This window comes from Diabrotica virgifera, chromosome 4 (genome assembly GCF_917563875.1).
Source record: "Diabrotica virgifera virgifera chromosome 4, PGI_DIABVI_V3a".
NCBI lineage: Eukaryota > Metazoa > Arthropoda > Insecta > Coleoptera > Chrysomelidae > Diabrotica > Diabrotica virgifera.
The window spans coordinates 150211037-150237000 of NC_065446.1; the positions used below are offsets into that span (position 1 = coordinate 150211037).

The window sequence follows — 25964 nt, forward strand, 5'->3', positions numbered from 1 at the left end:
ACGATTTTGAGGAATCCCACAATTGTAAAACGGGTGACCAGGCTGATCACAATTCCAGCAGACAAGAGAACTAACAACCGAAAAATTATGTTCATGGCCCTTATTTTGCCAAGAACGTTGCCTAAAGGAAATTGGCTGAGAAGAAGAGTTAGAAGAGGATCGAGATGTGGATGGAGGTTGAGAAGACCAGGATAACGTTTCCTCCAAACGTTTGCACTTTACAGTAAGGTCATCAATGTCCTGAATGTCCATAAGAGCTAATTGTTGATGACAAAAGGGTAACAGACATTTAAGGATGATTTTAATTTTAGCTAAATCTGACAAAGGAGTGTCTAAACGACTACACATACCTAATATAGTATTAATGAATATAGCAACAGATTCCCCCGGTTTCTGCTTATGATTCTTAATTTGATCTAGTAGGTCGTCCTGGAACGAGTACGGAAGGAAATCTGACTTCAACTTTTTAATCAAATCAGACCAACACGAAAAATTACCCCTATTTTTCCTAAACCATGTAAAAGTCCCGGTGAACAGTTCAGCAGACGCAGCAAACAAATCCTCTTCAGAAACACCTCTAGATACTCGAAGACATTCAACCCTTTCCAAAAATGACATCACATCAGTGTGCTGTTTTTCACCTGTAAATGAAATACCCCATTTGTGTACTTGCACAGGTTTGGAGTACGTCAAGCTAGGTACATTGACTGGAGCATTAGGAGTAGAGGTAGCTATGGGGTTAACTCTAGAATCAAGTTCACCCTCTAGTGTTAATATTTTAAGAGAAACAGATTTCTTGAAAGGTTCCTGTTCTTCGGTAGGACAATGCAACAAGTGTACACGGGCAGAAATATGGCCTAGACGAGATGTTAATCGCGCATACTCTGTATCCTTTACAGTTCCCCTAAACTTTTCGATTTTTTAGACAAGCTGTCCAATGTTTCAGTGATTCCTTTTTGTTGTTCCTCAAAAGGAATGGATACAGCTGAAATTTGGAGAAAACTCCTATTGCCAGCTTCTTGTTTCAAAGCACCTCTCAGAAGATTACGTTTTTTATCGACAGTTGTCGACTCCTCTGGCATTATGTCCCTAATCTTTAATTCATAATCCAATTCATCCACCAGAAGATGTTCAGCTTTAAAAGCACACATGATGAGAGCAAAATTATTGACAAATAGTCCAAAGAACAGAAGTATGAAAGATACCTAAGTTTGCACGCAAAATATATATAATATATACCGAGAAAATATTAGCAACACACCAACAAAATCAAAATGGCCAGTAAAAAAAATAATATATATATAATGCAGTATATAATCAAATAAATAAGATCAAATAAATGGATAAATAATCCAATAAATAATGTATACTCAAGTAAACCTACTACCTAAATACTGGAAGTAAATTTTTATTTATATGTAACTTACCACCACTCTAGAAAATATATATATATATATATATATATATATATATATATATATATATATATAATAATCAACACTTAGTTGTACCTCCAACTATACCACTATTGACTGAAGAAATAAAATTACGTTATATGAATTATATTATTAATAGCAATATTAAATTAAAGTTCCCAATAAAAATTCAAATTTAACCCAAAATGTACGTTGCACAAACCTATACTATAATGAGGTCCCAAAATATAAACAAAAATCAAAACAGCGTATAAGAATACCAGATATGTATCAGAAATTAAAAATAAAATAAATAAGTAACAAGATGTGTATAGAGATACCAAACGGAAATAACAAAGAAACTTGAGATAAAAAGAGAAGAATTGACCTAAATGAATACTGTCTCAGACCAAAAATAAGGCCACCACGTTGGGAAGCCGATGTAACCAGAAAGAAGAAGATTTTCTGTTGGAGTGGATGCACGGAGAATGATAAACTCCAACAGACGGAGGAAAAAGAAGATCTACTTAATGTAGCCAAAGGAACAAAAATGTGGCTTCTACGTTGAAGAAGCTGAAATCTAAAATACTACTTTGCAGTAGTACTTGTATGGAAAGATGCCAAGACGAAGAGTATAGAATTGATATAGGACTGAAGATGAAAATTATGAATAGATAGATGTAACTTGAATAGCTAGCTCAATATGCAAGAGAATGGCCACTTGACACTCAAGGAAGGATTCGGCCAATTTGCACGCCTATTTTTGGCTAGAAAATAAATTAAAGGAAATGACAATGATGGCTAGAAAAGAAGATATTAAGACAATGTTCACAAAATAGATAGAGTAAATATAATAATATAATGAAAATAGAATAAATTTTTGGGCGCCAGAAGAAGGATAACTGGGTTAACCCTCTTCCAGGTATTCTACACTGCTATAGAGTATGTTAAATTTGTAGTACAAGTATATTAAATCTTATTAAAGATTATTAAGTTATAAAATGTGTTATTAAAGACAAAGGAGTAATAAGAAAAAAAAATCACAATAAATGTATATTTATTGAATGTAACTACTAGATTTTCACAATCTCCGAGTTAAGACAAGTAACTAGTATGTAACTCTAACATGACAAAAAAAAATGATACTAGTGAAAGTCAATTACCAAATTATCATACAAATGTGATCTAAGAATAATCTTAATAAGGTTAGAAAATCTGAATAAGGGTACCTCTAATACAGAAAGTACAACTTACACCTAGGTTAGTAGAACCTTCATCAAATAATAATTGTACGTATATAATACGTACACCTTAAATACTACCTGATATTGTAAATAATATATAAATAACTCAATGTGAGTTGGACAGGCACAAGCCTTTATCGAATAAATAAACCTATGGTTAGATACAACAGATCCTTTTTCTAACTCGTAGTTTATAATAATAATAACAAGTGAAACCAGAAACTATTCTGAGGGAATAGAGTCCAGAAGTTCATAGGAATTTAATACGTTAAAGTTAAATAAAGTTAATAATTGAAATTTTGAATAATATTTGAAGTTAATTTTGAAAAATTTAATTCAACATATACTAAAATAATGAAATAAGTTTAAATAATTATATAAAAGTGGAAACCAGCATAAAAATAATCAAAATATGAGTACCGACTACTATTGTAGGGGAAAATATCTGAGCTCAGAGATCTTTACCTTAGAGATTGCAGAGTATTGAGGAACGCTATCAATTAAATATTATGTTGTTAAGGAAAAAATACTATAAAAATATAAAGCAGGAAAAATGTGTGTGCAATTGAACTCTAAAAAATGTACTAAATATCACAAAAACAGTCTGTCTTTACTAAGAGCACAGTAAATGTTCCCCAAACAAACCCCTTTTACACAATCTTCGGTTTGATGTAATGAGCACCCAAGGGTGCTAACTCTCGCTAGCAGCTGTCCTGCTGGAGGTACAGGAGAGAAAGACTGGTAGAAAGCAGCTGAAGGTACTCAAGACTGGTGGAAAGCAGCTGGAGGTACTCAAAAGAAAAGATGTGGAAATAATCCAGGCTGGTCGCCTAGTGATTGTTTCTCTCAGTGTGGTCTGGCCTTGGTGTTGTTGTTAGGTGATTTTAAGATTTCATGGTAGGTGCTAAAAAAAACACAGTGTGGTGTTACTACCAATCTACCAATGTCAAAAAAAGAAGCAAGAGATGCGAGGATGTGTTTTTATTCCTATGGGAATAAGAAGAAATAGGTCATTAAGTCCAAAAACTTGAATGACTAGACAGCTTGACCTTTTATCAAGTTGTTATCAGATGACCTTGGTCAAATAACACATGTAATTTCCAATTTAAATACAAAATATAATTACTGTGGAACAATATTTTATTATAATATATACACATTATATAGATATATTATACAAAGATGAAATATAGTATGACTAGGCAATGGATACTTATTTGATCATCGTTCAAAAGATAGGAGATCTGTAGACTTGAAAGGAATATAAAAAATTGAGTTTAAATTAGCTCTATTTTCCAACTGGAAGCACAAATTAACAACGAATATTCAATTATCTCTAGATGAGTTTGATCCATGAAAATAAACCATAAAAACCATGAAAACAGACTATGTGAAACTTAATTAGCAAAAATGTCAAGGACTTCCAAAATGGCTGAATAAAATAATTAATAAAATGTGTATTTACCGGGGCGGAATTCATTGTATATAATATTTTTTAAAATTCTTCAAATTCACTGTTCACTGCTGGATAACTTCACTATAATATTTATTGTAATCTTTAATAAATTTGGAACTTTGAATTATAGATGAATAATTTCGCTCAACGACCCCGCAACGCTACTCAGACCGTCCAGTGGAGAACAATGGCGCGTTCCGCGGCCTTCAGTTCCCAGCTGAAATTCTTCGTACCCCTCTCCTAATCATTAACTGTCAACGCGAGGGAACCAAGGTTGCCACGTTTAAATGTGACGTCAGTAAGCATTTAGCAATTATGTGATTGCTTTACGTTGTATCTTAATAAACATTGAAAGAAGTTAATCCCGAAAATATTTAAATAATATTTTCAATGATTAAATATTATCTTCCCATCAATACTTGATTCTATAAGGGGCGGAACGCCACAAACCGAGTGATATCCATGAAAACATCGTTGATATCCATGATAACACTTATTAAATAAATTTACGAGTAATTTCAGCACGAAAACAATATACAATATACACGCATGAAGTAAACAATAGTAAACCTACACATAACCTATCTTTTAGTAAAAAATTTCAACATTGACCGATTAACAACGGGCATTGTCGACATTGGCCGGGCAATGATAGAAATGCTATCAAGAATTTAAAATTATCATCATTGTAAAATTTCTATGGACAATAACGTTAATATCCGGCCATTGTCGATAATGACCAATTCAACCGGCCATTGTCGATATTGGCTGGATGGATGAAGTGGAAAGAAGCGAATGGTGTGTTGTGTGAGAGAAAAATTCCAATGAAGCTGAAGGGAAAATTCTATAAAACAGCCATAAGATCGGCTATGATGCACGAAACTGAATGTTGGGCAGTGAAAAAGAAAAAGGAACAACGAATGCATGTGGCGGAAATGAGAATGCTTAGATGGATGAGTGGAGTGACAAAGAAGGATAAAATTAGAAATGAGTATATTAGGGTAAGTCTAGGTGTGGCCCCAATTGATGCCAAAATGAGAGAGCATAGGTTAAGTTGGTTTGGTCATATTCAACGTCGAGACGTTAATCACCCAATATGAAGAATAGCTGAAGTGCAGATTCCTGGAAGGAGGAGGAGAGGAAGACCAAAGAAGACCGGGGGGGACGATAAGGCAGGACATGTTGGTAAAAGGGATTAACATTGATATGACCCAAGATAGAATTGTGTGGAGAAATGCAATTAGAGAAGCCGACCCCGCATAGGGATAAGGCAAACAGAATGATGATTGTCGATATTGACCGGCCAATAACGTTATTGGCCGGATTTACGTCATTGTCCGTAACAACTACACCAATTCGATTCTGTAATTTTTTCTTAATTTTTTCTTGATAATTAAATTTCAATAACTTATATTATTAGACCCAAAATTTGTAAATTTCACTTCAATTAATAAACTTACGCTCCAAAAAATTTTTAATCACCTCTCACTTCATATCTCAGTCCACCAATAGCACGAACAAAGTATCTGAACCCCCTTTTGTAAATGTAATTGTACTCTTACATTATACATACAGATGACCACGTGGTTGCATAAATTTGATATGCTTAACTTTTTTGAATTTTGTACATCAAATGTTTTTCCTTAGACCATCGGATGAGACACACGTGGTGACATATTTGACATCTGATTGAATTAACCATCGTTATCTGCGAACTAATTTAAATTAGACTAAAAGCCTTGGTACGAGAGCTTAATCTGTAGTGTCCAAATTACGTACCAAATTGTTGAATTAACAGAATTTGTGATACAGAATTTGATCAGACTTAAATATCATATTTAACTGTATGAATTAAAGCTGCAAATGTTTCAGGAATTTCATTCAGACTGTATAACACAAAAATTGTAACTTGATCGCTAAACACGTGGTTAACCATAATTCAAATAATTTCTAAAGTCTACTACAATTTTGCTAATTTTAAATACTGTTAAATTTCAACTTACCGCTTTTGTCATAATATGAACTCACTTGCTAGGTTTCAAGTTTTTCAAATGAGGAACAACTCCTTGTAACCGATTTTTAAATAACGTTTCCCCCCCACCATTTATTTCCGTTTGAATGCAGGTGGTATAATATACTACCAACTTTATCATATAAAATATTTTTGACAGATAGATTTTTTTTTGAAGTGAAAACTTCTTTAGGGACGTTGTGCGATTTTTGAATAGGGGAAAAAGCATTGAATTCGCGACCGTCATCGCGACCTTCATCTTTAGGGACGTTTTGAGATTTTTGTATAGGGGATAAAGCATTGAATTGGCGACCGTCATCGCTTATGCTATATATTATTTGTATGTATATATAAATTGTGTAGAGGCATTTAAATTTAAAATAAATGTAAAACCTATTTTAGGATGGGCAAAAAGGATTGATTTCGCGACCATCATCGCGACCGTCATCGCGTCGGCGAAATAAATTTTGTACATATATAGGTATATTATGTGTATATATATATATATATATACAGGGTGTCCCGAAAAAATTGGTCATAAATTATACCACACATTCTGGGGTCAAAAATAGTTCGATTGAACCTTACTTACCTTAGTACAAATGTGCTCATAAAAAAAGTTACAGCCCTTTGAAGTTACAAAATGAAAATCGATTTTTTTCAATGTATCGGAAACTATTAGATATTTTTTGTTGAAAATGGACATGCATCATTTTTATGGCAGGAACATCTTAAAACAAAATTATAGTGAAATTTTTCCACCCCATAAAAATTTTATGGGGGTTTTGTTCCCTTAAACCCCCCCAAACTTTTGTGTACGTTCCAATTAATTCATTATTTTGTTACCATTAGTTAAACACAACGTTTTTAAAACTTTTTTACCTCTTAGTATTTTGTCGATAAGCCAGTTTTTATCGAGATGCGGCTTCTTTTTTAATATGTTTGCATAAAAATTTCGTGGGGGTTTTGTTCCTTTAAACCCCCCAAATGTTTGTGTACGTTCTAATTAAACTATTATTGTGGTACCATTAGTTAAACACAGTATTTTTTAAACTATTTTGCCCCTTAGTCTTTTTTTGATAAGTCACCTTTTATCGAGATGTGGCTTCTTTTTCAAAATATACCTAAAAATGTAAATTATAAATAAATTTTCAGATTATTAACATGTCTCTATAACCGCACTTAACCATATACAAATATGTGATGGATTCTACAAATATTCAAAATATCTCGATAAAGGCTGGGCTTATCGAAAAAGTACAAGAGGCAAGAAAGTTTTAAAAATATTGTGTTTAACTAATGGTGCCACAATAATAATTTAATTGGAACGTACAAAAAAGTTTGGGGGGGTTTAAGGGAACAAAACCCCCATAAAATTTTTATGGGGTGCACAAATTTCACTTTAATTTTTTTTTAAGATGCTGCTACCATGAGAATGCCACATGTCCATTTTCAATAAAAAATCTCTAAGAGTTTTCGATATATGAAAAAAAATCGATTTTCATTTTGTAACTTCAAAGGGCTGTAACTTTTTTTGTGTGCACTATTGTATATAGGTAAGTGAGGTTCAATCAACCTAGTTTTGACCCCAGAATCTGTGGTATAATTTATGACCATTCTTTTCGGGACACCCTGTATATATATATATATATTTACTCCCAGCGTATGAAGTGAGCCACATATCAAAAGAAACTGCGGTTGAAGTGAGGTCCTGTACAAAGTGAGGTCCAGTATACGGACCTCACTTAGTCAATCAATGTAAGACTTTTTCGTAGACATGTACTGATAGCAAACACTGTTTTTTTACAAAAAAAAGTGGGACCTCACTTTGTATGGTCCACATCAATTTTTAGTTCAGAGATTTTCCGCATAGAGGCGCTGACTTTGGCGTATATTTTCTAACCATGTATATTCTATGCCCTGTTGAATAACTTACGATACACATAGTGAGGACCATACAACTGGCAACATCTGTTCAACCAATCTTTAAAACAGTGGATCGTCAATCGTCGCATAAATTCAAACAGTACAAAAATGTTTAATACTTTAATCCTTTTTGAGAGCGTAGGCGCAAAATTTCGGTCGAGTTCTTTTTAAACGCATTTATTTTTTTCGAATCCTGAGATAACTAATAGGTATTTTTAAAAAATTTAAACGCAAAATAGAAGACTACATTATTCCCGAGGGCAGAAAGTCCCTTATAATGAACACAAAGTTTCTTTTGTAATATATATTTAAAATTAAAAATCAGACTATTTTTTTTCACTCCAGTGACTTATTAAAATAAATATTATAGAAGTTCTCAAGGACTTTCGACCATGGATAATACAATAATATTTCTTTCTGCGTTTAAATGTTTTAAAAATACTTAAGGTTTTCTCAGTATTCGAAAAAAATGAACGCATTTAAAAATAATTCGAGCGAAATTTTTGCGCATATGCTCTCAGAAAGGCTTAAAATACTATAAATTTTTGTAATCAGTATTTCAATAGTTATTTATGATATAAGTGTTAAAAGTACACGTTTAAGGCACGCATGTGAAAGTTTGCAGAATGAGCGACAGCGAGTTCTGCAATTCACATGAGTGCCTTAAAAATGCACTTTTTAACACGCATATCATGCAATATTTTTTCTACAAACGTAATTACAGGACAATATCTACAAAAACTTTTACTTGAACTTGACTGACATTCCATTTTTATATTTTTTTGATATTACATCAAAATTGCCTATACGATCAATACGAATTGCAGTGCCATAAAAATTTTAAAGCACTAGTGCCTTAAAGCAGCGCCGGATAAAGGGGCGGGCGAGCCGGGCGACCGCCCGGGGCGCCAGAATTTGGGGGCGCCAAATTTTGAGAGACGCTGATATATAAATATAATATTTGCCCCTATCCGTGGCTCAGTGGTAAGAGCGCCTGCCTTTGGATCGAAAAAATCCGAAAGGTTGTGGGTTCGAATCTCACCAGGGTCGGAAATTTTTCATTTATTATAAATTAATAAATGAATAGTTTCTGTCCTCGTGGGATCGGTTCTCACCGGAGGGACCGCAGACGTTCGGATACAATTAGCGTCTCTTTGCAAAGACAATGACGTCGACATTGCAAAGTAACAAGCCACTTACTCAACACACACACTACTTACACATGAAACTAGGTACCTAACTGTTCAAAATTACCGTACCTACCATGCTAATGGCCATTAGTTGCCGAGGCATTAGCTAAACAAAAAAAAATATAATATTTTTTACATTCACTATTTTTTTGGACTTTATAGATTATCTTTGGGCTAATATTACTCCTAAGACAATTAATATTAAATAATTGTAACAATAAGAAAACTATTTCTAGCTCACAAAAATTCTCTAATAAAAATAATGCAACCTAAAAATTGTTATGGCTTTTAAAGGTCATTTGTCAGGTAATACCTATCACTTTTATGGTATTACAATGTTATACATACATACTTAAAATACACGAAGATCAGATTTACGAAGTATCAACAAATTTATGAATAGTCAGTGATATTATTATACTGCTGATTGTCATTATAGCCTCAATGGTTAAATAGTTTTGTCTTCCTGTTCTGTAAACTTTGCTTTATCAACATTGTCGTGTGTCCGTGGGTGTGTAATTTGAAATAAAAAAAAAACAAACCAGGTATATCTATATGAATTAGAATTGACAAGTTCTTTTTCATAATATGAATATATAGAAATTTATTTCGAATACTTTGTACGCGTTAAGATGTTTCACTTTTTGCATAAAAACGGCACGAACGACGTATGAAAAAAAGGAATAATAGATTTTTGTATATATCATAAATTGAACGAGTAATTCCAAAATGATTTGTTATTTGAAATATCTCAGTGGCATACTATGTTTTTGTTTAAAAAAATTCACACCATTTCAACAGTAGATATAAAATTATTAATTTTATGTCAAAAAATGCGCAATAATTACCTCTTAAAACACATCAAATTTCATTTGCATATCTGAACCGGTTTTAGAACAATAAAGAAATCGTCAGTTTGTAAGAAAAATGTCAACACCCCATATCTCGGAAACGAAGTATTTGCTGACATACGCTTATAGAGCAAACTGTCATTATTTTTTCATATAGAATTAACTGTTAAAGTTTGTCGCATTTATTTAGAAACATCCTGTTTTTTCTTGACCACCCTGGATTTCCATAGTTTTTCCTGTATTATTTCACTTGACCGTTATTTTCAGCTCTTTCTGTTTTTCCAGTCCTGCAGGTTTCTTTTCTAATATTGCTTCGTCCATTTTATCTCTAAAAGATTTTCGGGGTCTGTCTCTCTTCCTTCTTCCTATCGGGCTCCAATCTGTTATTCTGTTTATCAACGATTTTGGTCTGCTCTTCTGCCATATCCGTACCAGGTTAATCTCTTTTGTCCTATGTTGTCTATTATCCCTTGAATTCATTACCATTATTTTCTTAATCTCTATGTTATTTATTCTATCCCTTCTACAGCTTCTACTTAGGTATTCGATCTCTGTTGCTCTTATTTTGCATTTGGTTTTCGTATTTTTTATTCAATTTTCACACCCATTATTCAGAATACTTTTTGTCATGGTGTTATATTATATTCTTCTTTTTGTTTTTATACTGATGTTCTTATCCCACCGTACCGGGTTTAATTTTAGTATGCAGCATATTGTTTGTCCTAGTAACTCGATACCTAAAACCATAGCTTGGTTCTATAGGTATCGAGTCATAGAGATAATAAAAAGCTCATGAGATAATAAAAAAAAATGAATGATTTTATTTGAATTTGCATAGATGATTGTAAGGCCAAGGATATCACAACGGCTCTAAAAGGAAGAGAAAAAATAAAGATGTACAAGCTCGCGTTTGCAAAGAATATCCGCATGCTATTTTATGCTAAGTGGATGCCACTCCCTCAATTTAGTTACTGGGGATGCAGCTATATCTTGCGCACAATCAACATGTTTTTTGGTCTTGTAGAAGATTTATACACACTAAATGATATAAATGAGTCAGATTAAATAAATTATTAGACGAATTTTTTACTAAGCCAGAATATTTTTGTTTAATTTAGTAGTATTTTATATTTTGACAACGACACCCGATTTGGGCGTCGAAACGATAATAAAATTATTTTTTTCAATTTAATTGTGGCTTATTTTCCATCTAAATATTTATTTATACACATTTTTTACTGGTTGTTGATAATGTGCATTTATCTTTTACCTCGCTTCTTCGTCGCTTGAACTTAAAATGTGCTCGCTATGCTATGCCCTATGTTGGATAAGTTATAAGTAATAACTATCCTACTATTTTTTAAATAAATATATTTTTACATAGTTCTTTATGGTAAAATTTTGATTTTTTCCTATTTTTTTATATTTGCAGTAAATTTGTATATTCTTATATGAAGGGGCGCCAAATTTTATTTTGCCAGGGGCGCTCAGAACCCTAAAACCGGCCCTGCCTTAAAGTAGCATTTTTAACGCACGTATGGAGTTCTAAAAATTGCATTTTTAACACGGTTGTAGAAAAAAGCCTTTAAATGAGGTGTCACATGATGTACTTACTTTCCTATTTAAAAAAATAAAAGTTGTGCCTGTCACCTGAAGAAGAGGGATCGCGTAAATTTCGAAACATTGACGCTATAATATACTATGATTATTTTAAAAATCGACCTATCCGAGCGTTTTTCTTATGTGCTAAAAATAAATAAGTTAATAAGGGGGGTAAAACTTATTCCAGCGAACTGTATTTGTAACAACCAAGGTAGGGATGGCGGTTGTTGAACAAAAAACCGGTTTTCGGTTATACCGGTTTTTTACTTACGGTTTAACCTGACGGTTATAACTGGTCAAAAAAAGCGGTTGTTCCAAAAACCATTTTTCGGTTTTTTTAATCAGAAGCAAATACTCGATAGGTTATAATGTTAATATAATGTTATATGTTACATACATTTATATTGCAATTCAGTTTGCTCAATTTTCCTCCCGAAAAATTCCCCAACCAATTCAACCTATAAAAATTTTCCCATGTGCTTTCAAATTACCCTAAAAATGGGCGAAAGTACCCCAATCTGGCATCTCTGATTCGTCGCTCGTTGTAGACGGCGTCGGTGTATATTGCGTTGTCAATTGGGATATTCCCAAAACTCCCAAAAGTGATGATCCTACCGATCTACCGACATGTCCCTAGGACTATCGAGTTTAAAAAAATATCCAAATGACATATTTTACTTAAGAGGAAACAGTAGCGATCAACAGGTAGCGAAAACGCGTTCCAAGATTGCGGCTGTAATTTTGAATATTTTTTCGAGATATGTGGCACACCTATTCGTAATATAATAAAGAATGGCGGTACAGAGCCCAATTTAAAAAATATATTAATATGTGGAAATTACTCTGTAATTAAATACAATATTAAAAAAACGAGCCTGTACCGCCACTAAGAAGAACAAAAAAATACATTTTCTTCAAATAAACTTTTTTATCCCATCCCTAGATTTTGTGTCATTTTGGAACTACTAAAATTTTTTATTTCATTAGTAGTTCCAAAATGACACAAAATCTAGGCATCTGATAAAAAAGTTTATTTGAAGAAAGTGTATTTTTTTGTTCTTTTAATGGCGGTACAGACTCGTTTTTTTAATATTGTATTTATTTACAGAGTAATTTCCACATATTAATATATTTTTCAAATTGGGCTCTGTACCGCCATTCTTTATTATATTACAAATACGTGTGCCAAATATCTCGAAAAAATATTCAAAATTACAGCCTCAATCTTGGAACGCGTTTTGGCTACCTGTTCATCGCTACTGTATCACCTTAAAAATAAATTCGATAAACCAATTCATCATTTATTGCCATCAAGAAATTTCAGTAGGTAGTATTTTTTAACACGTTTGTATAATACCTTTCATTTCCTAAGAATTATGTATTATTTAAAAATTACATAATGGAGATTCCTAATCGTATTTCGGTATTCACATTTCATACAAGTCTCAAAGTACTCAAGTATAAACAATTTTTAGATGATTTTGGGAATATCGATTTCAAGCAGATCACTTACCTTTTTATGGAAATATTCATGTGTTTCATAAAAGCTGATGTGACACTTTCGTCCAGTTCTTTATTAGTAAATAAAAGTTGAATTATGGTTGTTTGGGTTAATAATTACTTCGCATATTATTTATAATACATATATAGTAGGGGAGCAAAGTATGCTAAATGTGCAGTCACTCGAGCGCTTTGAGGACCTATTGGGTTGTGATTATTAGGTTCTAAAACCAAAAAAGTTAAGTAAAATTTTCCATTTTAGTGGGGACTTTCCATATTTTAATTTAATTTTCCATTTCCAACACCCGTTTTCTCCGATTATATCGCCACCTATCCGTAATTAGAAAAAACGTTTCGAATAAAAGTTGCTTATTTTTACGCAAAGAATCCAAATCTGAAATAAAAAAAGGAGTTCCTATTTAAGATTTTAAAGTAACCCTCCCCCCACCTCCGTGGGGGTCGTGTTTGGTACCATTCGATAGATTTCAGAAAAAATATTCAGAAATTGTAGTGTATTACCTATAAGAAGTTACCGTTAAGCCGGGTCCAGACTATGTAACAAAACATGTTAAATAACAAAGTTTTGTAACTTGTTACAAAATTTTAAATAAACAAGTTTTAAAACACAGTGTTGTATAACATTTTTCTGGTTATATAGCATGTTTTATGTTATCCAACAGATGTCGGTAAACATCAAAGAAAGTTATAAAACCGCACCGCGACTGATCTACACCTAAAAACATGTTATTGAAACATTTCTCTGGCATAGTACCTACGCGAGCAGCAACCGTTGGAGTCATATCGCCTTGTTCATTCTGGAGTGATTGTGCTAGATTTTTCTTTGCTCTGTTCACGTAGGGTTATTTACGCGATGAAATTGTCGCAAGAACTGACTACTCATTTAATTGAGCTATTTCGTAAGTAACGAGTATTATGGGACTGCTATGGGATGAGCTACATTTATTGATTTAAAAAACAAATAAAAAACACGATGAATAGACTGAAATAGAAGTGAAAATAGATACAGAAACTGTAGTTAAAACTAATGCACGTACGCCTATAACTCAAGCCAACAAAAGAAAAGCAGTACGCGGAACCTTAACAGCAAATCGGTGCAAATCAACTCTAAATTTGACATAAATACTATTCTCTACAGAGCAGAGTGTTCAGACATAAAACCTGTAACATTCACTTCATTCGCTACACAGATGCAGACTGCTTCATCAGCTACTCAAACAGGCACTCAATCATACAATATATCTGAGCCTTTCTATTCCGTCTACTACACCTACATCCGCTACTTCTCCAGCTACACCAATTCAAACAGACAGTGACACTCAATCATGAACAGGTGAAGACGATAATACTGAGGAATTAAATTTTACAGAAATGTTATACTTCCTCTCTGAAACAATGAGTAAAAAGGTTAAAAAATATACTTTGCTAATAATATAACTGTTAATCTTTCTCTTACTGGAATTGCATCTCGAAATGTCTTTCCTGTCTATTTTATGGCCGATTTCATTTATAAGAAATTCAAAATCAGAACTTTCTATTCTTAAGAAGTTTTTAAAACTGCCATCACATTTAATGTCTCCTGTCGATGGGTCTATGTTATCTCTTTCCAGATCAGCTAAAAGAGCTGTACCACTACCTATATTTTGCTCGAGCTGCTAATGAAGGACACATCCAAAATATTAATTTAACACGCCGGTGTCGCCTCCACAATATTACACAAGCTGCTGTTGCTATGAAGAGATCCTCCATACTTATATGACGCAATTTTATATACTACCTAACCTACCAGCTATCCATCTAAAATGCTGCAAAATTTATGCGCATGTTGTTGTTTTGTTTTTTGTTATATAGTCTGGATACTCATGCTATATTATAACAAGTTACATAAAAAAGTTGTACAACAAATTTGTTGTACAACTTTGTTATTAGCATGTTTTGTTACATAGTCTAGACCCGGCTTTAAAAGTTCCCCGTTTCAGGAAAAAATATTGTCTAAGAGCGATAGCCTAGTGACCTAGTGGGTAGACCTCGGATCTCGGATTCGTAAAGCAGAGGTTTCGATTTCAAATCCGGGGTGTGGATCTCCGATTTTTTTATTTATTGTTACTGCATTCATGTCTGTAGACAATGTTGCAATCTATTATGAGCACAATAAAAAAATATAGTAATAAAATAATAAATAAATATTTAAAAAAAAAACAAGAAAAAAAATACAATCACTGGAAGCGAAACTAAACAATACGGAAGAAATATAACCACTGGATTCGGAACTGGATATGGAACTGGATAATATTAGAAAACTGATATTATAATATGTAAGCACTACGAGCCTAATAGGCCCATGGCTTGATGTACTATTCTTTTCCACTCCCTTTTGTCAGTCGCTTTTGTTTCCCAGTTCCTTAAGTAAATTCTTCTCATATCTTCTCTAACTCCATTACTCCATCGTGACCTCGGTCTTCCTCTTCGTCTTTTCCCTGCCAATGTACTAGATAGTACCATTCTGGGAATTCTAGATGGAATCATCCTCTGCACATGGCCCAACCATCTAAGTCTTTGCGCCTTAATTACTGCTAGTATGTTAGGATCTTGATAGAGCTCAGTTAGTTCCTTATTTGTTCTTCTTACCCATTGTCCATTTAAGTTTTTCCCACCGAAGATTTTGCGCAGTATTTTCCTCTCCCAAACTAATAACAACTCTTGATGTTTTTTTGTTGTGACCCATGTTTCAGAAGCATACGTTACTATCGGCCTTATTACGGTCTTGTAAGTTCTTAGTTTTGCTCTTCGTGATATATGTTTACTTCTTAACAACCCATTAAAAGCAAATATAGCGCGGTTGCCCGACATAATTCTCTTTTGTATTTTTTCTTCACAGTTAGGATCTCTTGTGAAGACAGTTCCTAAGTACATACTCAAATCTCTCAACTTCTTCGAATTTATACTGTGTTCCCTTCGCTGTTGTCATTGTTATGTATTGCCCCCGAACGAATTGCTTATTTGTCCATTCCATATACTTTGTTTTTGCTTCATTTATATACAATCCTTTGGTTGCTGCCCTCTCCTCGAGTTTCATGAGTGTTTCTATAAGTTCTATTTTGCTCCTAGCCAAGATTACCAAATCGTCTGCGAATGCCAAGCACTGATGTTTTTTGTGGTAGATCAGACCTGTTCTATTAATGTTTGCTTCCTGTATAACCTTTTCTAGTAATATGCTAAACATTATAGACGATAATGGATCACCCTGTCGCAGTCCTTGTTTGACCTCAAAGCTTTCTGTTATAGTATTGTTTATCTTGACTTTATCATACTGATAGATCATACTGATATTGTTTAAAACACTAATAATATTGATATAAAATGTTAATCAATTTTATTTATTGTTATAAGAATCAAAGGTAAATATGATTAGGCGAATGAAGCCTTAGGTTTTGCAGTCAATATCCCAACCACACACACATGTTGCAATCTATTTCAATACGGTTTATAGTACAAACTATACATTTAATATCAAAATAGTGGGATATATTTTTTTAGTTGAGGACACTTGGTCACATTGCATTGTTTCAGGATAAGGTGAAATATCTTCAATAAATGGAAAAAAGCATGTATGTCATATATTATAATACTTTCTATACTCTTAATATGCAGTCTCGTATAAATTTGTAGTGACATGATTTTAAGTATAAGAACAAGAAGCTTGCAACAATTTTCAGAGAAAATAGAAAACTAAAACTATTTTAAAATGATTATTCGAAATAAAACATATGCACATATTCACTGTATTTGCCATCTAGTGGAATAACTGTAAAATTAAGTCAGTAAAAAAGGTACATTCAGTTTAATTAAATTAAGTAAATCATCTTGTATACTAAAATTAAGGTTGGAAAATTGTCATTTCAAAATGAAAATCGACAGGGGCAACAGTACCTATACTAAAATACACTCTGTATAGATAATTATGTCAATGTTAATAATACTGGATAGAGAATTGAATATCCTTTCAAATGAGCTAGCACACGCCCCTCTTCCCTATTTAAAAATAAGGGGTGGGGGAAATGGAAGGGAGGGGGTTGACAAATGACAGATATGTATGTACCGTAAAAACTGTGTTCCCCTTAGATCAAAAGTCGGGCTTTTATATTTATATATTAAGTTCAATATAAATTTCACATAACTGAACTATCACTGTATCCTCCATTTTGATTATTATTGTTCTCAACTAACGCTATTTTCAAAATTCTTGCTTTCCTATCCATCTTTAACGTAAATTATTAAAAAATATAAAACTGTTTCTTTATTAACGCTAGTCTCCGATAAGGCTACCGTGATTTAATGCTGAGGTACTAAAATGTTATAAAATTAACAAACAGTACGAGCAAGAACAAAGAGTCCACATCCTTCTTATAACTACAAGTGACTGAAACATCGAAACAATAATAATTCTTACTGTGTTATACAGAAAAAGGCAGTAGAAACGATTAATCTCATATTTATCGACAACACTGTATGGTCCTCACTTGATGAGCTGTAAGGAAATATACACGTAAAGTTGTCCTCATTTTGTGCGCATAACGAAAAAGTATATACAGTCTCACTTTAATAGCTGCGTATAATGGCCTCACTTGGGTGGCAATATACTTGAACCATACGGGGCACACATACGTAATTTTTTTTGTGTATACTCGTCATTTTTTAATTGCTATTTACTTGTCAAGGTCACTATGAAGAGTTGAAACGATTATGTCTACGTTTTCTACCGGTCCTCACTAAGTGCGCGTAATGTCAGGACCTCACTTTGATATCTGTGCATATATATATATATATATATATATATATATATATATATATATATATATATATATATATATTATATATACATATATATATATATATATATATATATATATATATATATATAAAATACATTCGACTAAACTAAACGTAGGTACATATAACATCAGATCCATGAATGAAGACACTAAACTCAACGAATTAGAAGAAGAACTAACTCATATACAATGGGATGTCATCGGTCTGTCAGAGATAAGAAGGAAAGGAGAACAAAAAATACTATTAAAATCGGGAAACATGCTGTACTACAAAGGTAATGAAGATAACACCAACAACGGAGTTGGTTTTATAATAAACAAGAAAATTGTTAGATACATACAATCCACCAAGGGTATATCAGACAGAGTAGCCTACATTATGCTTAAATTAAAAAGAACGTCGTTGAAAATTATACAGGTATACGCACCAACAAGCACATATAAAGATGAAGATATTGAAAACCTCTACGAAGAAATAACACTCGCTGTGGAAGAAAAGAAAACTAAATTGACGCTAATAATTGGAGACTTCAATGCCAAATTAGGGGTAAGAATAGACGAAGACGAACACAGAATAGGACAATATGGATACGGCGAAAGAAACAATAGAGGACATTCATTAATGAACTACTTGGAGGAAAGACAACTTTTTGCTATGAACTCGTTTTTTAACAGAAAACCGCAAAGAAAATGGACATGGATAAGTCCCAACGGCAATACTAAAAACGAAATAGATTACATCCTTACAACAGAAAAAGCCATCATCAAAGATGTTACAGTGCTGAATCGTTTCTCAACCGGTAGTGATCATAGACTTGTCAGAGCCAAACTCAGCATTAATAGCCAATTCGAAACAAAAAAGAAGATGGAAAATAGATCGAAACTAGATATGGGAAAACTTAAGAAAGCAAAAGAGGAATATAAACAAAAAAATAAGGGAAAGTACACCGGCCACTAGAGATTTGGAAAACAAAAATATCGATGAAATAAATCAGCTATTAACCGATACATTAGCAAAGGCGGGAAAAGAGGTAGCACAAACAAGAATAAAAAAGGAAAACTATATATCCCAGGAAACAAAAAACCTCATGAGCAAAAGAAAAACATTAATAGAACAAGATAAGAGAAACACAGTAGATTAAAAAGAGGTAAACAAGGCTATCAGAAGGAACATCAAGGAAAGTCAAAGGAGAGTAGAGGAAGAAAAAATGGAAAAAACCATTGAACAAAATAAAAATATGAAGTGCTTAAAACCACAGCTTGGAAGCATACAGATTAGTAGTATAAAGAACAAAGAATGCATAGAGACCAATAATATAGAAGAAATTATACAAATAACACAAGAATATTATAAAAACCTCTACAATACAAAACAGAAACCAACACAAGAAATCCTTAAGCAATTACATATAAAAATAAAAAATGTCAATTCCGACTTACAACCAGAAATCAGTAAGAATGAGATAAAAAGAGCACTCAAGGAGATGAAGAATAATAAATCGCCAGGAAAAGACGGGATAACTGTAGAAATGCTAAAAAATGGTGGGAAAACAACTAGAGAAGTTTTGTACACACTTATGAATAAAATATTAATGACAAAACAAATACCCAACACTTGGAACGAAGCAGTAACATTGTTACTATTTAAGAAAGGAGATAAAAAGGATCTAAAGAATTACAGACCCATAACTTTACTAAATGTGATGTACAAACTATTAACCAAGATATTAACAAACAGATTAAAAACTAAATTAGATGGATACCAGGCAAGAGAACAAGCCGGATTTAGAAAAAACTTCAGTACAAGTGACCACCTTTTGCCACCTTTTTTCAGTGCCGCATGAATGGCTTATAGATATATTGAGAATATATAAAGTCGATGATAATATAGTGACCTTTTTAGAGCATATAATGACGGAGTGGAAGACTAGAATTCACCTTCAAATACCTGGTGAGAATAACATCGAAACTGAAAATATCGCAATCAGCCGGGGCCTGTTTCAAGGAGATTCGTTGAGTCCACTGTGGTTCTGTCTAGCTATGAACCCACTATCTCAGCTATTGAACTCCACAGAGGCAGGTTTTAGCATAAAAAATAACAACAATGTGGTGTCGAAGCTTAATCATTTATTGTATATGGATGATTTGAAATTAATGGCTTCCACTCAAAACCAACTCGATGAGATGCTAAAAACTGTAGAAACTTTTTCTAATGATATTAGCATGCACTTCGGACTAGACAAGTGCCGTATTTTAAATATTGTAATTTCTTGTGTGATTTATTTATATTTTATGCCGAGAGAGAAACGTGAAAGTGTGACTTTTCTTATTAATTTATTTGACAACTTCTTAAAACAATATACTAATCGTAAAACTAAACTATATATGGTTTCCCACAACAACGTATCATATCTAGTGTATATATTAGATTCTAGTGTCCCAACATTCTCCGGACCCAGGAATCAGGCGGCAGTGAATCTATGTAGAGTCTTCAATGTTCTTCCATACCTTGACTTTTTACCCTTTTCTGACTTATCTTGTTCTGTTGATTCTTCTTTGTCTTTTCTTAAATTTTCTTGAATATCATTGATAGGTGGTTCAACTCTATATAGTCGTAGACATGGACGAACCAATACACCATTTTTTGTCTTTACTTTTGCGACCCTTTGGATGCCATCTTGCCCAGAATATACTTCAATGATTTTGCCCATGGGCCAGTTTATTCTTTTGACGTTGTCGGAACCAACCATTACTACATCACCAACCTTCACTGAATCTCCTCTTCTTTGACCATAATTTACTAGTTCCGCAAGGTATTCTTTCCTAAATCTGTCGCGTAACATTTGCCTTAAATTTTGAATATGACGAAACCTACCTTTAAAAAATTCTGAATCCACGATGTCTAAATCAACAACCTCATCGGAATTACCCTGTAATGGCCTTAAAAAACTTGATGGGGTTAAAACCTCAAACTCATCGACTTCAGAAACATAGGTAAGTGGTCTTTGATTTATCACCGACTCTATGTCGCATAACACTGTGTACAGCTCTACATAATGCAACGATGCTTTCCCCAGTTGTCGGCGCAAAAGTTCTTTTACTACTCTTACTAACCTCTCCCACCACCCGCCCCACCAAGAAGCGGAGGGTGGATTAAAAATCCACTTTATTCGTCTTGTACCTGAAAATTGCTCTATTTCTACCCAATTTAACTTTCCAAAAATATTGTCACTCCCATGAAAATTTGTCCCATTGTCCGAATATATGATTTTAGGCGTCCCCCTTCTACTAATAAAGCGACGAAGAGCGTATAAAAATTCTTCAGTAGAGAGAGATTTCACCAGTTCCAAGTGAAGCGCTCTGTATACTGCACACGTAAATAAAACTATCCACGTTTTTTCACCTCCCTTTAAATATAAGGGCCCTGCTAAATCTATACCTACAATCTCAAAAACCCCAGCATCGTTTATTCTATTAGCAGGTAAAGGAGCAAAAGGTGTTTCAATTTGTTTACCGTTTAACTTTTTACATGTGACGCATGAGTAAATTACAGAGTTTATAGTTTTCCTGGCTTTTATTAACCAAAAATTTTCTCTGATTATTCCTAAAAGTATTTTCGGACCAGCATGACAACTTTTTTCATGTTCTTCAACTAAAAGTTTTCTTACTATTGTATTTTTGCTTGGAAGAATTATTGGGTACTTAAATTCTTGTGAAAAATCGCCATATGCAAGTCTGGTTTTTAACCTTAAAATTCCATTTTTGTCTTCAAATATTTCGAACTTCCTCAACCCCTTTATATTTTCTGTTAAATTTTGAGTTTGTGCAAATTTTATTATGCATGTTTCAGCTCTTTCTAGTTCTTGAGCATTTAAGTAATCAAATTTGTTGTTTGTCTTAGCTTCTACACATGTTCTTCTTCTTTTGTTCCTAACATTGTGGTAAAATCTAAGAATCCATCCTACTAATCTCCGTACTTTTGAAAACTTTCCAAAATAATTTAACTTTTGACAAAATTCTTCCGAATTTTCTGCTAGATTAGTATTAACTAATTTCATACATTCTTTCATTGCTTCTTCTTCTGTAGCGCTTACTTCTCCTTTTGGCCACATATTTTCTGGTTCTTTGAGCCATTCAGGGCCCTTCCACCATTGTTTTTCCAAAAGTTGTTTCCCGCTACATCCTCGTGATAAAACGTCTGCAATATTCATATCACCTGGCACGTGGCGCCACTGATCTACTGCAGAATATTTTTTAATCTCTTTTACCCGGTTTCCTACAAAAGTATTCCAAAGACCCTTTGTTTTAATCCAGGTTAAGACAACCATCGAATCACTCCAGTAGTACGTTTTAAGCTCTGTAAAGTCTGTTACTTCTTTAACAGTTTCTAATAACCTAACACCTATCACAGCAGCCATTAATTCTAACCTAGGGAGAGTAATCGTTTTAACTGGACTTAAACGTGATTTTGCTAACAAAAGTTTAATTGAAATAGAATTTTGAAATTCTAGCCTAATAAAAACGCAAGCGGCATAAGAGTATTTACTAGCGTCAACGAAAACGTGAAGAGTTTTATTTATTATTAGGTTCTCTTCTTCTGGATATGCTAAATATCTATGTATGTTACAAAAATTGAGACACTTAACACTTTTTAACCAAATTTCGAAACGTTTTTTGATATCGTCAGGTAGTTTTTGATCCCACGTCAATTTCAAGCTCCAAGTCTCTTGCAATAAGATTTTCGGTATTAACGTAAATGGAGCAGTGAAACCAATAGGATCGAAAACTCTCTGCGTTGCAGATAAAATGCCTCTTTTTGTTCTAGGAATCTCGTCAAGACTGTCTAAATTTTTTATATCACACGCTAAAATGTCAGTTTGGTAATTCCACTGTATACCCAAAATAGAGATAACCTTATTTTCTAATTTTTCATTGACGCTAGAAACATACGTATCGTTATTTTCATTAAAAGTCCACCCCCTAAGATCAAATTTTGCATTCTTTAGAATTTCTGTTGACTCATCAATAAATTTTTTAAGTTCTGTTTCATTCCTAACGCTAGAAACACAATTGTCTACGTAAAATGCGTTAAGAAGTTGATTAGCTGTTTCTGTGTATGTTTTTTCCTTTTCTAAATGCAAATTAACTGTTGCTGCTAAAAGAAACGGACTTGGTTTTAGCCCAAAAACTACTCTACAATGTCTAAATATTTTTATTTCTCTTTTTTCATAGTTTTTCCACCACAAAAATCGTAAAAAATCCCTATCTTTCTCTGAAATGCTTATCTGCAAAAATGCCTTCGCTATGTCTGACGTTACCCCAATTTTATGTAACCTGAACTTTAAAATTAAAGGTATTATTAGCTCAATTAGATTCGGACCCTTTTCTAGTAAATCATTGAGAGAATTACCGTTACCATCCTTAGCTGACGAATCAAACACTGGTCGGATCTTCGTAGTTAAACTGGACTCTTTGACAACTGCGTGATGTGCCAAGTAGTGCGTATTCTTTTCCAACGGCTCTTCTTCTACTTCTTCAATGATTCCTGTATTTTCCCAATCTTGGAATATATTGTCATACTCTGTAAGCTTGTTCAGAGAAAGTAACCGTTTTGTGGTAGAAAAAAGTCGCTTTTCAGCTAAATTAAAATTAGAGGTTATAGCCGGATAACCTTCTGCCCATGGTAAACAAACTTCATATCTATTTTCACTATTTACCACAGTGCTTTCTTTAAATTTTTCTAACGTGCGAATGTCTAACTCTTCTCGACATTTCGTCTTTGCTGGATCTTTTATACCCAGAACATCTAAACTCCATAAAGTACTCAATGAGTCAGTAAAATAAGTTGAAACAAACGTGTTTATTTTATTATTACTTTTTTGTGTCCCCATAACGGTCCAACCAAACTTGGTTTCCAAAGCTACTAAAGAATCATTTATGTTTACCAAGTTTCCCGTTATGATGTGACCAAACATGTCTGCCCCTATTAATAAATTAACCTCTAATTCTTTAGAAGCAGAATCATTTATATAAATATTTTTATCTTTTAATAAATCTAGGACCTTTTGGTCAATTAGTTTTGGAACGTAATTGCAAATTTTAGATTGTTCCAGTAAAGATAACCCGATGCTGAATGAATTTTCTAAATTTTCTATACCTGCCTTAAACAAACGATGAATCTTTGGAGCTCCCTGCAACCCACCAAAAACACCTTGAACTATATTTTCTTGTCCAATTTTAGTTAACCCTAAATCTTCCGCGCATTTTGTAGTTATATAGGAACGTTGCGAACCCGAATCTAGCAGTGCCCTTACTGTCATTGACCTTTTATTATCAGAAATAACCCTACCATTGATCGTTTGCAGTAAAGTTTCAGAAGCGACAGTTGTTAATGTATTTTCTAAAGATTCTGATTTTTGCAAATCTCTATTTTTGTTTTCTTTTTCATGCAAATCAGGACACATTAATGTAAAATGCTTGCGAGCGCATTTTATACATTTGACAGTTGTTTTGCATGTCCGAAAATTGTGAAACTGCTTTAAACATGAAAAACAACTCCGTTTTTTACTTATAATGGATTGTTTCTGCTCTAAAGTCATTTTCTGAGCTTTAATGCAGTCCTGACTGGCATGTGTATTGCTTTCGCAAAAAATACAAGAAAACTTTTGCTTACCCTTGGTTTTTAAACTCTCTGTATGTAAGGTTTCTACAGTATACTTATCGTCAATACTTTTTGGAACTGTGAAACTAGACTGAGCAAGTTTTACACGCTCTTCGGCCTCCACTTCTGTTTTCAGGAACTCTAGTAGACCCTGCAACTCATTATTAAATTTTAAATTATTAGAAGCCCTATTTCTTTCCCAAATTTTAAGCAACTCATAAGGTAGCGCGGATTCAACAAGTGGCAAAAGCATCGCTGCATACTTGTCGCTAGTAACACCTAGTGTTCCCAAAGCCCTAAGCTGAGTCTCCAACCTATCATACAAAGTAGATAAAGCCATACCTGGGTCCTCCTTTGAGGTTTGTTGATTTAGAATTAAATTTAATAACTCCCTAACGTATACCTCAATTAAAATTTCGTCCCTTGCGAATCTATTTTTCAGTTGGTCAATGGCTATTTTATAATTTTCAGCGGAAGGTGGGAAGCTTTCGACTAGGCTTCTAGCTGGCGTGCCATCTTCTGTTGATTGGATCAGGTATTGGAACTTGTCTTCGTTTGGAAGGTCTGCGTCTTCATCGATTTTTCTAAACTGGCCCCAAAAATTTATCCAATTTTTGACATTTCCATCATATTTCTTTATTTCAAGTTTTGGCAGATGTAAATTTTTGACAGGTTTTTCATTTTTTGTACCTTTATTTTCTTGATCTTTCAAAGTTTTTAAATTTTTGATCAAGTATTCACATTCTATTCTAAATTTTCCTACCTCGTCACGAAAGTTCTCTTCATCATTTAATTCCTTGCTAATAGTTTCCGTGCTGGTTTCTTCTGCAAATAGAATGTCTTTTATGCTGTTGTCTAGAAGAAATACTCGCTCTGCTTTATCATCAACTTGTTGCAGGAGTCTTTGTATTGTCTTCTCGTCACTGGGATTCACCTCTTCAATATCTCTAAAAACTTTTTTCAGGGATCCTTTTATTGTTTCCCTCTCTAGCTTTAGGTTCTGCATGTTTTACAATTAACCAGGGATGCCAATAATGTAATTTCTTGTGTGTCTTATTTATATTTTATGCCGAGAGAGAAACGTGAAAGTGTGACTTTTCTTATTAATTTATTTGACAACTTCTTAAAACAATATACTAATCGTAAAACTAAACTATATATGGTTTCCCACAACAACGTATCATATCTAGTGTATATATTAGATTCTAGTGTCCCAACAAATATAGTCAGAGGAAAAGTACAGCCCGGAGGATTCGAT

At 33.3% G+C, this 25964-nt stretch overlaps 1 protein-coding gene across 1 annotated transcript in view; it reads right to left on the reverse strand.

Moving 5' to 3' along the window:
- The window catches only part of LOC126883698 (uncharacterized), a 43359-nt gene extending 17647 nt beyond the window's left edge, over positions 1-25712 (reverse strand). Inside the window, exon 1 of the mRNA XM_050649359.1 lies at positions 22140-25712. Within this exon, the coding sequence (XP_050505316.1) occupies positions 22140-25712 (3573 nt within the window). The remainder of the gene's footprint in view (positions 1-22139) is intronic.
- Between the last annotated feature and the right edge of the window lie 252 nt (positions 25713-25964).